The sequence below is a fragment of the Arachis stenosperma genome, chromosome 10 (genome assembly GCF_014773155.1).
Source record: "Arachis stenosperma cultivar V10309 chromosome 10, arast.V10309.gnm1.PFL2, whole genome shotgun sequence".
Taxonomy (NCBI): Eukaryota; Viridiplantae; Streptophyta; class Magnoliopsida; order Fabales; family Fabaceae; genus Arachis; species Arachis stenosperma.
The window spans coordinates 119,806,190-119,822,218 of NC_080386.1; the positions used below are offsets into that span (position 1 = coordinate 119,806,190).

At 33.6% G+C, this 16,029-nt stretch overlaps 2 protein-coding genes across 3 annotated transcripts; both read left to right on the forward strand.

Moving 5' to 3' along the window:
• Positions 1-8,219: 8,219 nt before the first annotated feature.
• On the forward strand, positions 8,220-8,991 carry LOC130957575 (uncharacterized). Its single transcript, XM_057884419.1, has 3 exons — positions 8,220-8,441; positions 8,544-8,753; positions 8,851-8,991. Exons 1-3 carry the CDS (start codon positions 8,220-8,222, stop codon positions 8,989-8,991), a joined length of 573 nt encoding a protein of 190 aa, XP_057740402.1.
• Positions 8,992-10,760: 1,769 nt separating this feature from the next.
• LOC130955597 (ethylene receptor) lies at positions 10,761-15,615 on the forward strand. Of its 2 annotated transcripts, none has more exons than XM_057882488.1 (6): positions 10,761-11,834; positions 13,038-13,202; positions 13,319-13,585; positions 13,678-13,805; positions 13,904-14,101; positions 14,658-15,615. In XM_057882488.1, exons 1-6 carry the CDS (start codon positions 10,914-10,916, stop codon positions 15,010-15,012), a joined length of 2,034 nt encoding a protein of 677 aa, XP_057738471.1. In that variant the 5' UTR covers positions 10,761-10,913; the 3' UTR covers positions 15,013-15,615. The 2 variants fall into 2 exon arrangements, with proteins under 2 accessions (XP_057738471.1, XP_057738470.1); XM_057882487.1 differs by having other exon boundaries at positions 12,834-13,202; positions 14,658-15,614.
• The last annotated feature ends 414 nt before the right edge of the window (positions 15,616-16,029 follow it).

The following is a 16,029-nucleotide window of genomic DNA, read 5'->3' on the forward strand; positions in this document are numbered from 1 at the left end:
TTGAAAAGGCAGTGTTTCTACACAAATATATTAACGTAATGAAATACATTAAAATATATTAAGATAATAAAAAAAACATTCATGCTTGTTATTAAAATTTAACAAGACAGCAACATAACAATGAAAAGTATACTTTCTATCTTTTCTAATAGAATTATAACTTTTAATAAACATATTTTAACGAATATTAGTAAACATACTACTAAACGTTTTTAAACTTATTTTTAAAAAATATCAATAATAACTTTTGTATTTTTTTTTCTACAAATATTATTATTACCGTTAGTAATAAATTTTTTTAAAAAAATATTATATACAACTTTTGATATTCCACTTTTATTAATGACGTATCATTTCTATTAACCCTAAATATATTACCAAATGAATTTAAGTACAAAATCTAAAATTTTAACTAATTATATCAACTTTATATTAACATAAAATATTTTTTTTAATTTACTCTATATATTCTAACATTTAAAAATTAGAGCACCGATTATTTTACTAATATCTTAACTAAACTAAATTTTTAAACTACATTAACAAATTCTAATACATTAACAATCTTTAAATAATCTTAATTAATACCATCAACATTAACATTAATTAAAATTAATATTAAATAAATTAACTTTTATATATATATATATATATATATATATATATATATATATATATATATATATAGATCACGAAGCACCATTATTGCTTCACTCTTCTAAATTTAAAATTTTACTCTACTCCAGAGAAGTTCTTCTTAGAACTATCCATGAAACTCTTTTTCTCTCTGTAAAATTTTTTTAGTAACTAAAGAAATGAAAATGACTTTACTACTTGTCATCCAATTTTCAATAATTTTGTCGGGTGAACCTGTGAAAAAAGAGATAAAGTAATCTGCCCAAATCAGCCATGCGTCCCCCCTCCTGGCCAGTTGCATTGCGGACATTTATCCTCTCCTAATCAATTTGTCCTCTTAGGCTACTCACACGCTCCTCCCATTTTCTATTCAAGTTCCAAAACTACCACTGAAATTAGGTCTCTATCTCCAATACTACACTTGGGTTTTTTGGAAACCTTTGCAGTTCGCCTCCCTTCATTTGGGCTTGATGATTGGATCCAGTGATTTTGACCCTTTCATTTTTATTTTTCATAAAATCGGATTACACGTTAAACGGTCCATATTCAGCAAATTCACCAATATTGGTCCAATATTAAAAAAATAGTATGTGAAGATGTAACAATACCTAAATAATATTACAATAAATATTTTTTCTCCTCTGATTGATTGATTGATGAGAAGAAGAGATTCCTAATTGTATTATAGTGTGATAATTTTAATTAAGAAGATCTAGATCAACTCTTTTTTTGTGCTTGAGGTTGAATTAGAAAAAATTAATGTGTTGAATCTTATGTCAACAATGTTCTACCTATTTACTATAAATTTCACAAATCTATATTAATTGCAATATCTCATTTTATAGTTGTTTATAAATTTTTTAGCAAAAAATTAATTCCATCAAAATCTTAGTTTTTAAGTTATTTAAAGTTATCCTGATTATTTTGTCGAAAATGATCTGTAGTTTGAGCTTTGAAAATCTCCAATCTTCCCAAAAGTGAAGATTTTCACATTGAAGGTCTTGCATGAGAAGCTTTCGATTCATTATGTTCTTCATTGGAGGTTCTAACCACTACTCAGATCTGTCCAATGTGCATACAAAAAATAAAGGAATCTGTTTCTCACTATTTAATTAGCTGTAGAGTGGCTGCTGAAGTTTGGAAAAGAACCTCTATTGATGATATTCTTCTTCTGCAGAGCCTATAATTTTTTGCCAATGATAGCGATTGGTAAGGGAGAGATTTGCACAACAGCTTTTCAAGGATTACAAGCTCTAGCTTCTCACGATTGGATGCAGGAGCATTTTGAAGAGTCACAACCAAAAAATGTTTTAGCATAATCAATGGTCTCCTACGTTTGTTGCTGAGTCTCCCATCAATCTCTGCATTTAGCTATAGCATTGTCTAAGAACAACAACTTTATCAAATATCTGCACGTTTTTTTATCTTTTAATTCCTTTCTCTTTTGTGAACCGTTCATTTTATTTTCTTTCTTATCTGAAATTTCTCCCTTTTTTTTTATTATAGTCCTATTATGGGCAACAATATTCTCTTATCAATGAATAATTCTTATCTTAAAAAAAAGCTATTGTTCTTGTCCATTCCTAAGCTCTCAAATGCTATGAACTCACTATTGCTCTCTTTTTCACTTGCTTTCCTCTCTTATTCTTGTAAGATCATTTTTCTTTAATTATTTTTAGAGGTATTCCTATAAACCCTAGCCATTCCAATAGTGAGTGTAACGCAAATAATTGAGGATTATGTTCTTCCTTCTTTTTTTCTTTAAATTAATTATTAATTTCAAGTATGAATCGTTTGTAATTGTCTTAGTGATTAAAAGCCAATCAGAAGAAAAAGAAAAAGAAGAGAGAAGATGGGAGAGAGGAAGGTGTTGAACAAGTGCTACCCAATGGACTTTGATTTGAAAAAATATCAAAGGCTCAGAGGTTGAAAAATCAGAAGATCAACGTAATCTTGATGCTTCCGATGAGCCTTAGGTAAGTATTACAACTTTGTTTTTCTTACTTTCTTTATTTTCTAAATTTAGTTTTTATATTTCGAGGGAAATCACTAATACTTTATTCGTTATGATAACTCATTTTAGCGGAAGTTTTTAGTGACAATTAGTGCAACACGTACTTCTAAAACTTGCAATTATATAATTCTTTGATCTCTCTCTCACATAAAAAATGGGGCCAAATACCCAAAAAACAAAAACACTTAAACAGGGATTAATATGAAAACTTTTACTCCCCTTTTATCAGTTTTCAGATGGAGACGAAAGTAAGGAGGAGCTTCGTTTAAACATTGTAGTCCTGCCAAGGCTGAATGGGCTGATTTAGCAAGGGTGTTAACGGCGAAGTTTGATTCCTTGAAGACATGGTGGACTTTGAAGGTTTCTAGACCAGCAAGAAAGATTTTTATCGCTTGAATCAGGAAAGAAGATGAATGGGTCTGTGAAGAAGCACCGTGGATATGCTAGATGGCGCAAGAGGAGTCAGTTTCAACCTGCAATCTCTGGATGCCGAGCTCAGTAGCCAATTTCAAACCCACGTAGAGTCTCCACATTTCTGCCATAGTGATTGTAGTGGTTCCAATATTCATCAGGAACCCTACCATAAATCTTCTATTTGCATGCGGATGAGGCATCTGCAAGTACCAGACGAGTTCGAAGAATTGAGTAACCCATCGGTATTGAATTTGAGCCAACCTTTTAGAGAATGATTCCAACTAATTTGCTACTCTTTTAAAGAGGTAAGAGTTTTGTTGTTTGGTTTGGTCATGTTTAGAATACTATTATAGTTTGAGCTAAATTTCTGATGTAATAGGAGAACTCAGAACTTTGTAAACTTCTTTCATTAAAGACGAGTTCATTCATGTTCCTGGAAGCTGCGTTATAAGTAGTAATGAAAGTAATGGGCTAAAAAGTCCCATTATGAGTAGGAGTGCTTATATTGAAGTTATTCTCCAATCAAGATTGAAGATCTTGATTGAATAAATATCTTTGTTGGTCATTATTGACACTGTTTGTCCATACACTTCGAATGTACGAACAATCTTAAAGAACGTGGAGCAGGATTACGTCATGCCCACGACATTTAAGGTAACTAGCATCATTGGTGCTCTCTCTTCTCATGGTATGTTTCATATATTTTGAACTTTAATTTTACATATATGTGAGTTTTTTGTTTTAGATGACCTTATCGCTGAATTGCACTTACAATAAAATATACAATATTTGTGTCTTATTGTATTTATTTATATTTTACTTAATTTGTTTAGAAAAGCATATAGCTTTTCTTCTTATTTATATATCAAATACACTGTATCCGATATTTGTGTTGTGTTATTTTTTAGTACAACATTCTAAGAGCATGTCCAATGATAAATAAATGAAGGTCCCATTTACTATTTGCTGACAAAAAGTGAAGATTAATCGTTAGAGCAAAATAAAGATGAGTTCCATCACAATTTTCAAAGCAAGCAAAGCCCTACTTAGAGGGATTTAGTTTCTTTTCATTTTAATCATATGATATTCTAACATGTGGCAAATAAATTAAAAAAAAATTAAATAATATTTTATTAATATAATAACTAGCATTGCATAATATGTTAACTATACATATATTTTATTTTATGTATATAATTAAATATTATAATTATTTATAAATTAAATATGATTTAATTATTTAGTCTAATTATTTAAAAAATTATATTAAATAATTAAATTATATTTAATTTATTAATAATAATAATAATTAATTATAATTCTATTTAATTAATAATTTATGTTAATTATTTAAATTATAATTAATATAAATAATTAAATTAATATTGAATATTAATTATATTATTATATTAAATTAATTAAATTTGTTTACATAAAAAAATAATTTTAATTTTTCACATATTATAAAATAATTTTTTTGGTGAGTATATTTTTATGTATAAAATTTGAAATACTAACTACATTACAAAACTAGCCGTTGCAAAACTAGCTATTACTATGTTACCGTTATTATTAATAAATTAATATTTTGTTATTCTATATATACTACTTACATACATTTCTATTCTCACATTTTCTTCTACTCTTCTTCATCTTCTTTCAAATTTTACGAAATCAAAGTTCTACTGCTACTATTTTTTGTTCGAAAAAATGGATCCAAATCAACTCAACTCTTTTTTCAATTACTTATAAAACTTTTCTCAAACTTCAAATACCCAACAATCTCAAATCTCAAACTCTCAAATTCCAAATCAAAACTTCACACTACCAAATACATTTCAAAATTCAAATCTACAAAATCTTCCTAATTTTAATTTTCAGGCTCCTTATAATAATTAATTTCCTATGTTCCAACCACAAAATCAAAATTCACAAACACCACATTTTTCATTTTCATCCATATTTAATCCTTCTATTGGAAATGTTGCTCTAATATCCTTGCCGTTTTCAACTCAATTCAGTGCATCGAGACATAGCTTATCTGGTGTTGGTGGCTCTTCTAACCCATCCCCTCAGACTCTGATACAATGTAGTCCAAATTCACAATATTCAGATTTGGTCAACCCCTCGTGAATTAGATGCTATCGACCTCAATGAAGATGACATTGAAAATCATAGGCAAGATAGTATTCAACACTAGCAACGAGAAGAGGATAAGATGTTAATCAGTGCATGGTTGAATATTTCAATCGACCCTGTAGTTGGTACCGACCAAAAGGGTGAAACATTTTGGAGTTGAATTCACAGTTATTGTGTGGAATTCAACTCCGACATAAAAAGGGGGTAGTTGCATGTAAGAAACGATGGTATAAGATCAACAAAGCAGTTGCACAATTTGCTAGTTATTACGATCAAGCTAGTCGAAACATAAGGAGTGGTTCGAATACTGATGATATAAAGGAGTTGGCTTATAAACTTTATTCCACACATTATGGTCAGAAATTCACTTTTAAAAGGCATTAGAATATGCTTCGTTTGGAGTAAAAGTGGAGAAGCCAACTACCTACACAGAGTGGAGGCTCAAAGAGAACCAAGGTTAGTGCAACTGGAGCATACTCATTGGTACACGAAATTGTGATCTCTACTTTTCACAACTCAAATAATCCCCGGTAATGGCTCCAAAAACTTGGTGCTCAATACCATGGTCTAAACATAATTTCACAACTTCACACAACTAACCAGCAAGTGCACTGGGTCGTCCAAGTAATAAACCTTACGCGAGTAAGGGTCGATCCCACGGAGATTGTTGGTATGAAGCAAGCTATGGTCATCATGTAAATCTCAGTAAGGCAGATTCAAATGGTTATAGATGATATATGAATAAAGCATAAAATAAGGATAGAGATACTTATGTAATTCATTGGTGAGAATTTCAGATAAGCGTATGGAGATGCTTTGTCCCTTTCGTCTCTCTGCTTTCCTACTGTCTTCATCCAATTCTTCTTACTCCTTTCCATGGCAAGCTGTATGTTGGGCATCACCGTTGTCAGTGGCTACAATCCCGTCCTCTCAGTGAAAATGTTCAACGCACTCTGTCACAGCACGGCTAATCATCTGTCGGTTCTCAATCAGGTTGGAATAGAATCCATTGATTCTTTTGCGTCTGTCACTAACGCCCAGCCTTCAGGAGTTTGAAGCTCGTCACAGTCATTCAATCCTTGAATCCTACTCAGAATACCACAGACAAGGTTTAGACCTTCCGGATTCTCTTGAATGCCGCCATCAATTCTAGCTTATACCACGAAGATTCCGATTAAGGGATCCAATAGATATCCACTCAATCTAAGGTAGAACGGAGGTGGTTGTCAAGCACACGTTCATAGGTGAGAATGATGATGAATGTCACGGATCATCACATTCATCAAGTTGAGGAACAAGTGATATCTTAGAACAAGAATAAGCCGAATTGAATAGAAGAACAATAGTAATTGCATTGATACTCGAGGTACAGCAGAGCTCCACATCTTAATCTATGGTGTGTAGAAACTCCACCGTTGAAAATACATAAGAACAAGGTCTAGGCATGGCCGAGAGGCCAGCCCTCCAATGATCTAAGAACTAGACGTCCAAAGATGATCCTAAGATCTAAAGTGATCAAAAGATGAAAATACAATAGCAAAAGGTCCTATTTATAGAGAACTAGTAGCTTAGGGTTTACAAAGATAAGTAAATGACATAAAAATCCACTTCTGGGCCCACTTGGTGTGTGCTTGGGCTGAGCATTGAAGCATTTTAGTGTAGAGACTTTTCTTGGAGTTAAACGCCAGCTTTTGTGCCAATTTGGGCGTTTAACTCCCATTCTTGTGCCAGTTCCGGCGTTTAACGCCGGGCAGTTTTGAGCTGATTTGGAATGCCGGTTTGGGCCATCAAATATCGGGCAAAGTATGGACTATTATACATTGCTGGAAAGCCCAGGATGTCTACTTTCCAACGTAGTTGAGAGCGCGCCAATTGGGCTTCTGTAGCTCCAGAAAATCCACTTCGAGTGCAGGGAGGTCAGAATCCAACAGCATCTGCAGTCCTTTTCAGCCTCTGAATCAGATTTTTGCTTAGGTCCCTCAATTTCAGCCAGAAAATACCTGAAATCACAGAAAAACATACAAACTCATAGTAAAGTCCAGAAAAGTAAATTTTAACTAAAAACTAATAAAAATATCATAAAAACTAACTAAAAGATACTAAAAACATATTGAAAACAATGCCAAAAAGCGTATAAATTATCCGCTCATCACTCATCCTCGTCAAACCCAGAAACACCGTTGGCTGACGAACCCGGTGTGGACTCTCCCGTTCACCCACAAGGATCAAAGAAAAGCAAGCGAAAAAGTAAGGGAAAAACACAAATGTCTGAAGATCTTAGCGAAAAGAAATCATCGGTTGTTAAAAAACTATCTCTCATGGAAGATATTAAGAATGTTAGAGAAAAGGAACTAATTGACAGGGAAAAAAAAGAGAAGAGGAGAGAGAACATAAAGCAAAGATTATGACAATGAAGGAGAAGGAGTTACAAATTCAAACAGTAATGAAAGAACAAGAATTACAAACTCAAGCGGTAATGAAAGAACAAGAATTACAAACTCAGAGGTATATTAAAGAAATGGAGATAAATGCGAAAGAAAGGGAAATGGAAAGGATGGCTAAGGAAAGGAAAAGGGAAATGGATATACAAATACTTAATGCTGACATGTCTACATTGAGTGAAAAACGACGAGCTCTTCATAAGATTGCATGTGAGAAAATAATCGCTAAGTGGTTTATTTAATGGTTCTTTGTATTCGTAGAGTTACGTAGTATGTTCTTATTTTTATTGTGTATTACTGGTATGTGATGTAGTCTGTTTTATTCATTTCTGATGTAACTTTTCAAATTAGTCAATATTATTGTGCCGTTATTGTTCATGAAAGTGACCGTTGCAAAACTAGCCGTTAAGTAGCTGTTGCAAAACTATCTGTTAAGTAGCCGTTGTAAAATTAGCCTTGAGAAGTAGGTACTTGTTGCAAACATACTTATAAATATCAACTATCAATGACTCTGTAACTCCATTTCAACTCTTGTTTCTCACCTCGAAAGAGTACTAAAAATTACATTTCAAGATATGGCTAGAAATTTTGATGATATGTTTAATGAGGTTTTGTATGGCAAAAGAAGACGGCAAGATAACACACTCATAGATCATTGGATCGATGAGTGTTTATTTGAAGATTCAGAAGAAGAAGATATCGATAGAAGCTCTATCCCAACTCCTCGTACATGGATCAACAGAGATCGAGAAGCAGGACATGATCGTCTTTTTCAAGATTACTTTGCAGATGAACCGGTGTATAATGCTGACATTTTTCGACAGAGATTTCGAATGAGAAGACATGTGTTCCTTTAGATAGTAGACGCTCTCTCAAATGTCTATCCGTATTTCCAACAGATGGTTGATGCAACTGGAAGAAGAAGCTTGTCATCACTCCAAAAATGCACCGCTGTGATACGGATGTTAGCATATGGCGTAGCAGCTGATACTGTTGATGATTATGTACGCATAGGCGAGAGCACTATAATTGAATGCTTGAAAAAATTTGTTGAAAGTGTCATTTCGGTGTTCGAGGATGAATACTTGCGAAAACCAAATCCAAATAATGTACTAACGCCTACTACAAATGGCGGCGGGTCATGGCTTTCCTAGCATGTTGGGTAGCATTGACTGCATACATTGGCAATGGAAAAATTGTCCAAAGACGTGGAAAGGTATGTACATGAGTGGTTATCGTGGGGTTGCAACCATAGTACTTGAGGTTGTAGCATCTTCAGACCTTTGGATATGGCATGCGTTCTTTGAAGTTTCAAGTTCAAATAACGATATCAACGTGTTAGATTGATCTCTAGTGTTCGATGATATTCTAAATGACTGTGCTCCGGAGGTAAATTATACAATTAATGGTAATAATTATACTATGTGATACTATTTAGCAGATGATATTTATCCTGAATGGGCCACATTTGTCAAATCAATCTCAAAGCCACAAAGGGAGAAACGCAAGTTATTTGCAAGTACGCTTTGCAATTATACGTGGTCCAGCTCACTTTTGGAAAAAGAAGAAGTTTGCCAACATAATGAGAGCTTGTATTATATTGCATAATATGATTGTTGAGGATGAAAGAGACACTTATGCAGAAAATTTTGCTAAGGCTTAGAGTATGACGATGTCGAAAATGGCTTATCACAACCTCAGTTGGGAGAGGAAGATTTTGCATCGTACCATCAATTTCTCTAAAGAAATGCCCAACTTCGAAACAGGCAGCATCATAAACAATTGGGAGATGTCGAAAATGGCTTATCACAACCTCAGTTGGGAGAGGAAGATTTTGCATCGTACCATCAATTTCTCTAAAGAAATGCCCAACTTCGAAACAGGCAGCATCATAAACAATTGAAAGAAGACTTGATTGAACACATATGGCAATTTCATAATACTTGTCGTCAACTATAGAGCTTAATTATGTTTTTCTTTGTATTAAGTAATTTTACAAATTAGTATAATCTCGAATTATATATTGTATTATTGTTACATATGAATTTTTTTAATATTAATATCTGTTAATAGTGAATTATTTTTAAATTTATAAATTTAAATAATATTATTAAAAAAATAATTATATTAATTTTAAATATTTTAATTAATTAATTAAGTGGGACCACTATATGGCTAAAGTTAGTTCCTCCTAATGGAAAAGAGAGATATGTTTTGAGTTCTTATTTCCTGTTTATGACGCAAAATTTGATGTGAAATTATTTTTTATGATAGATGGGTCATAAATAAGGATTGTGATGAGTTCTCTATTAGAGATGGTCTAAATACATGTAAAATTATGTACACAAAATAATTTTATTATAAAATAATTTATTACAATTTGAAAAACGTATTAGTTTGATTTTTATTTTTTTATTTAATCTAATTTTATTCAAATAATTTAAAATTTAGATAAATATAATTTAAATTAATAATTTAATTTAATTCGATTAAATTTTTATCCGAGATACGACTTGTTTTTCAAATACGCAAATTAATTATGGGATGCAATCGAAATGCGTTCAGATTGAATCTTTAATCTTTATGTATTTTGAAAACTCTAGCTATTTTCAAATTGTACCTATTGTATTTAAGATGTGATACAATATTTAAATATGTAGCTATATAGATAATCCTAATAATTAGTATATTGATAAATAAAATAGTATAAAAAAATTCTCATTTTTTAGTGATCATATAATCTCTGTTTTTCGTGCAAGAAAAAAACAATATTTCGGGTAAAAAAATTTGAGATGTCTTAAAAACAATAATTAGAGATTTTTGTTTTCGTTTATATTTTGTTAGTATATCTCAAAATTAACCCAAAATAACAAAAATTTGATTAAGATAAATAAACAGAAAGCGCATGAGAAAGCTTGACCATTTGGACTTCCAGAGATATATATGTCTCCATCATTAGCGGTAACACCTTAGCCAGCTCAACTCAACTCAACTCAACTCAATGAATTCATTGAACTTGACCGCCATACCCACTACCATACGCTATCAAATTATTCATTATTAATTATTATTAATATTAAATAATCAAATATAATTTCTTCAACTTATGTAACTTGATGCCTCCTCTTTCTTTTCTCTTCATTTTCTCTCTTCTGAGTCTTCTCCTTCCCTGGGCCTACTTTACCAAAACCCTACTCGATTCAATTCAATTCAACTCAATTCATCATCATCCATGATTATGTGAAAAACAAGAAGAATCAGCTCCGAAGATGTGGTTCAAAGCTACGGAATCTTGCAACTGTATAGAGCCGCAATGGCCTGCGGATGAATTACTGGTGAAATACCAATACATCTCAGATTTCTTCATCGCGCTTGCGTATTTCTCAATCCCTCTCGAACTCATCTACTTCGTTAAGAAATCAGCGGTTTTTCCGTACAGATGGGTTCTTGTGCAGTTCGGTGCCTTCATTGTTCTATGCGGAGCCACGCATCTTATTAACCTCTGGACCTTCACTGTTCACACGAGAACCGTCGCTATGGTAATGACCGCCGCTAAGGTTCTAACTGCCGTTGTTTCTTGCGCTACTGCGCTTATGCTTGTACATATTATTCCTGATTTACTTAGCGTTAAGACCAGAGAGCTATTTTTGAAGAACAAGGCTGCAGAACTTGATAGAGAAATGGGATTGATTCGTACTCAGGAGGAAACTGGTAGGCATGTTAGGATGTTAACTCATGAAATTAGAAGCACTTTGGATAGACACACAATCTTGAAGACTACGCTTATAGAGTTGGGAAGAACTTTGGCGCTTGAGGAGTGTGCTTTATGGATGCCAACACGAACAGGGTTGGAGCTTCAATTGGCCTATACGTTGCGGCAGCAGAATCCGGTTGGGTATACCGTGCCAATTCATCTGCCTGTGATTAATCAAGTGTTTAGTAGCAACCGGGCGGTGAAGATTTCGCCGAATTGCCCGGTTGCGAGGTTAAGGCCTCATACGGGGAAATACTTGCCAGGAGAAGTGGTTGCTGTTAGGGTACCTTTACTGAATCTGTCTAATTTTCAAATATATGATTGGCCGGAGGTTTCCACGAGAAGCTATGCTTTGATGGTGTTGATGCTTCCATCGGACAGTGCTAGACAATGGCATGTACATGAGCTAGAGTTGGTTGAGGTAGTTGCTGATCAGGTGAGCTACTTTCCCTTTTTGCTTTTTGAAGATTAAGAGGCTACACTTTGATGGTGTTGGATATGTTTGTCATTTACGATTGTTACTTTTTGCATTGAGTTTCTATGTTTTGGTGATTTCATATTTTGTGATATTATTTGCACTTGATGTCATTCTTAAGTTTGTGTGGGGAAGAGGAGGAGGGATGGTCGGATGGATCATACAATTGATGCAATTATGTGAGGCACAAAGTGCATTTAGTTTTTTAGGTGCTTAGGTATAGATACCCCAGACTAAGTTTACGTTTGGTTAGTATCTATAGACTCAAAATATGTTTGGTTGAGACGGAGACAAAGACATGTTGAGACTAAATACACCGTTTTAGTGTGTCTATATTTGGTGTTGCTGTCTCAATGTCCTGTCCCTCCCTAATCTCTTGTTTCAAAGGCAGCCTAAATACACATAAATAGCAGATTAATAGATTAATAGAGATTATTTAAACTATTTCCTAATAATCATATTTAGGGCCATGATTTTGATTATTTCCAATTTAGTGTTCCTATTATTCCTGATACTGTACAAATCACATGGAACAACATATTAGTCACAAGCATCAGTTCTAGCTAAAGTCTGGTATACTTTAAGTTTGCTACAAAATAATTAACTTCGTAATCAACAAACACAACGTACAATATAGTCTTTCAATAGTACTTTTGCCCAAAAATCAAAGTGTTATTAACTTGTTTTCTTACTTCATGTGCCTTATATGAAATACACTGTAGAAAGGAAAGAGTAATATCCTTAATATACATCGCAAGTTACGATTGTTTTCTAAATTTATGTGCATTGTTCCATAATAAATTGGTATACTAATTTTGCTCATTTTCTACCTCTTTGATATGAATTATTTACTATAATTACCTAATCATATTGATTGATCCAAGTGATGAAACCTAATTTGTGAGAAAAATTACTACCATCCATGTACAATAAGTAATCACAATTGTCTTTCCACACTAGGTAGCTGTTGCTCTTTCACATGCTGCAATCTTAGAAGAATCAATGAGGGCAAGGAATCTGCTGATAGAGCAGAATGTTGCCCTTGATCTAGCAAGAAGAGAAGCAGAAACTGCCATCCATGCTCGCAATGACTTTTTGGCAGTTATGAACCATGAGATGAGAACTCCCATGCATGCGATTATTGCACTCTCTTCTTTGTTACAGGAAACAGAGTTGACGGCTGAGCAACGTCTGATGGTAGAGACAATATTGAAAAGCAGCAATTTGTTGGCTACTCTCATCAATGATGTTTTGGATCTTTCACGGCTTGAAGATGGTAGTCTTCAACTTGAAACAACAACATTTAGCCTTCATTCTGTTTTTAGAGAGGTATAATTTTCATTGTCAATTATAATGATACAAGTCTTTTAGCCCATAATTTCATTTATTATCTGGAGTTTCTTCAAAATCCAAATGCTGTAAGATCCATATTATTTTGATTGCAGGTCCTTAACTTGATTAAGCCCGTTGCATCTGTCAAAAGATTGTCTCTCACTTTACATCTAGCTTCAGATTTGCCAGCGTATGCCGTTGGCGATGAAAAACGTCTAATGCAAACTATTCTTAATGTTGTTGGTAATGCTGTGAAGTTCTCAAAAGAGGGCAGCATTTCCATCACTGCTATTGTTGCAAAGCCTGAATCCTTCAAGGATGCTAGAATTCCTGAGTTTCTTCCAGTGCCAAGTGACAGTCACTTTTATTTGCGTGTACAGGTTTGTTGCCTAAAGCTTAATCGGCATTATTCCTTGTAGGAGCATTGCATGCTTTGTTATTTGACTTTGACCAATTTTTCCCCACATTATAGGTAAAGGATTCAGGATCAGGAATTAACCCACAAGATATTCCAAAGTTATTCACCAAGTTTGCACAAAGCCAAGCAGTACAGACTAAAGGTCCTGCTGGAAGTGGACTTGGCCTTGCCATTTGTAGGAGGTACTGTTTTCTTATTTCTTGCAAAATTGGAACTAGGTTCTCACTTGAATTCTTCTTGTTTGTGATTTCACTCATTTACTTTTTAACTTTGTGAGCAGGTTTGTAAATCTCATGGAAGGGCATATTTGGATTGAAAGTGAAGGTATTGGTAAAGGATGTACAGTCACTTTTATTGTGAAGCTTGGAATCCCTGACCGACCAAATGAATCTAAATTGGCGTTTGCTCCTAAAGTTCCTGGAAATCATGTATCTACAAACTTTGGAGGCCTCAAGGTTCTTGTCATGGATGATAATGGGTCAGTAGCATAGCTTCATTTTTGCATCTTCAGTTCTGGTATTTGTTGCTTTGCCACTTATCAATTATTTGAATAAAACGGTAAAAACTATTAGAGTTTCATAGAAAAACTAAACTCTTAGTTGATTGCTTAACCCCCAACTTCTTGGTAAATCCTACCCAAACTTCAATGCTATTTGTTCTTCTCTGTTTCATTCATAGTTTTGAAAGTGCTTCTTGTCTTGTCTTTGTTTTCTCTTTCCAAACTTGGTAAAGAAATCATATATATTGTTTTTTCTTTTTCTTTTTCTTTTTTTAAAAAAAAAAAGACTTGGTGGACTAATGAAGCACAAAAGTTTGAACATGACTACATAAGAACAAAAGAAAGCAATGGATCTCTTTTTAGTAATTATTAGTGAAAACATTTCTCGTCTCTAATCCAGAAAATAAGACTAAACATCAAGGTTTCAGACGTGGTGTTTTCATGTAGGAAGAGTGGATCCAAAAATAAGGAATTGAACTTCATTGCCTTGTTTGAAAGTCCATATTGTAACTGATGGTAAAATTTTGTGTTGCAGGGTTAACAGGTCAGTAACAAAGGGACTACTACTTCATTTAGGATGCGATGTTACAACTGCAGGCTCAAGTGAAGAGTGTCTGCGCATCATTTCGCCAGAACACAGAGTGGTCTTCATGGATGTGTGTACAGGGTTAGACGGATATGAACTAGCGATACGTATACAGGAGAAGTTTAAGAAACGCCAAGATAGGCCATTAATAGTTGCTCTTACTGGGAACACAAACAAGGTGACAAAAGAGAACTGTATGAGGGTCGGTATGGATGGCCTTATACTGAAACCTGTTTCTGTTGACAAAATGAGGGGTGTTTTGTCTGAACTCCTTGAGCACCGAGTTCTGTTTGAAGCTATTTAAGCCAAATCCAAAACAATGGCTTCATAATTTGCAATCTTTTTTCTAGTGTACATAGCCATTGAATTTGGAGAAATATATACTTACGAAGCAACGAAGGCTATTGACTTGGTATTTATCTGATAGGGTTGAAAGAAAAAAAAAGAGGAATGGTTGAGTTGCATAGTCAAATCCAATTTTTCTGAACCCAGATTCATATATACACACACATACACACACTCACATACACCGTGGGCGGGTTCCTTGGCTCCTACTTCAAAGTCTTGAACCCGGAGGGACAAATCCACCAATAAACCAGTGCCCCATGTATGTTTCTATTTTCTGCACCTTTATGCCTTCCAAAGCTTTTGGACCGAAGTTCTAAATGGTGCCTTACATCTAATTGGTTGTTTCTAACCCAAAATTTTTTCCACTTAGGTTGGCATTCGAAGATTAATGTTTTTGTCCATACAGAGACTCTAGTTTCGTTCACAACAGTATAGTGTTTTTTAATTATTATTTGTTTGTCTTTTTCAACTTTATGTGAGTTTATAATTTGATCTATAGATACAATTAGCAATGGGAGCCCTTACATATCAAGGAAAATGTTATTTGTATCTCAAAATGAATCAAATTTTTAGACACATAATTTACAATTATTTATTAAATTCTAGTCTTTATATATCATTACACTTTCTATCTATTTCAGATGTTGATTCAATAAGAATAAACCATCATTTATATCCACTGACAAATGTATTGAGGAAATAACGAAATTGAAGTTATACTTATAAAAGATTAGGTCCGTACGATAAAACTATCTAAACCTCAAAAAATTAACAAAATATTTAAAATTATCCTTCTCTCCACCATTACTACTATCTCTCTCAAATTAGTCCGAAATCAATTTCCATTGCAACAAACTCCAATTCACTTTGCTAATTTTCGCGGCGCTTGGCAAAAGAGAAAGGAACCCATATGGGCAGTGCGATGGGAGAGAGAACTCGAACCACCTTGGACGGATGCGACTGCAATAAGGAA

What these genes read in the sequence shown, in the direction of transcription:
- LOC130957575 (XM_057884419.1), top strand. Translation starts at nt 8,220, where the DNA reads ATGGCTAGAAATTTTGATGATATGTTTAATGAGGTTTTGTATGGCAAA. An exon ending in ATTACTTTGCAGATGAACCG is followed by an intron (nt 8,442 to 8,543) that starts GTGTATAATGCT and finishes TATTTCCAACAG; the next exon opens with ATGGTTGATGCAACTGGAAG. An exon ending in GAAAACCAAATCCAAATAAT is followed by an intron (nt 8,754 to 8,850) that starts GTACTAACGCCT and finishes AATTGTCCAAAG; the next exon opens with ACGTGGAAAGGTATGTACAT.
- LOC130955597 (XM_057882487.1), top strand. Translation starts at nt 10,914, where the DNA reads ATGTGGTTCAAAGCTACGGAATCTTGCAACTGTATAGAGCCGCAATGG. An exon ending in ACTTTTATTTGCGTGTACAG is followed by an intron (nt 13,586 to 13,677) that starts GTTTGTTGCCTA and finishes CCCACATTATAG; the next exon opens with GTAAAGGATTCAGGATCAGG. An exon ending in GGCCTTGCCATTTGTAGGAG is followed by an intron (nt 13,806 to 13,903) that starts GTACTGTTTTCT and finishes CTTTGTGAGCAG; the next exon opens with GTTTGTAAATCTCATGGAAG.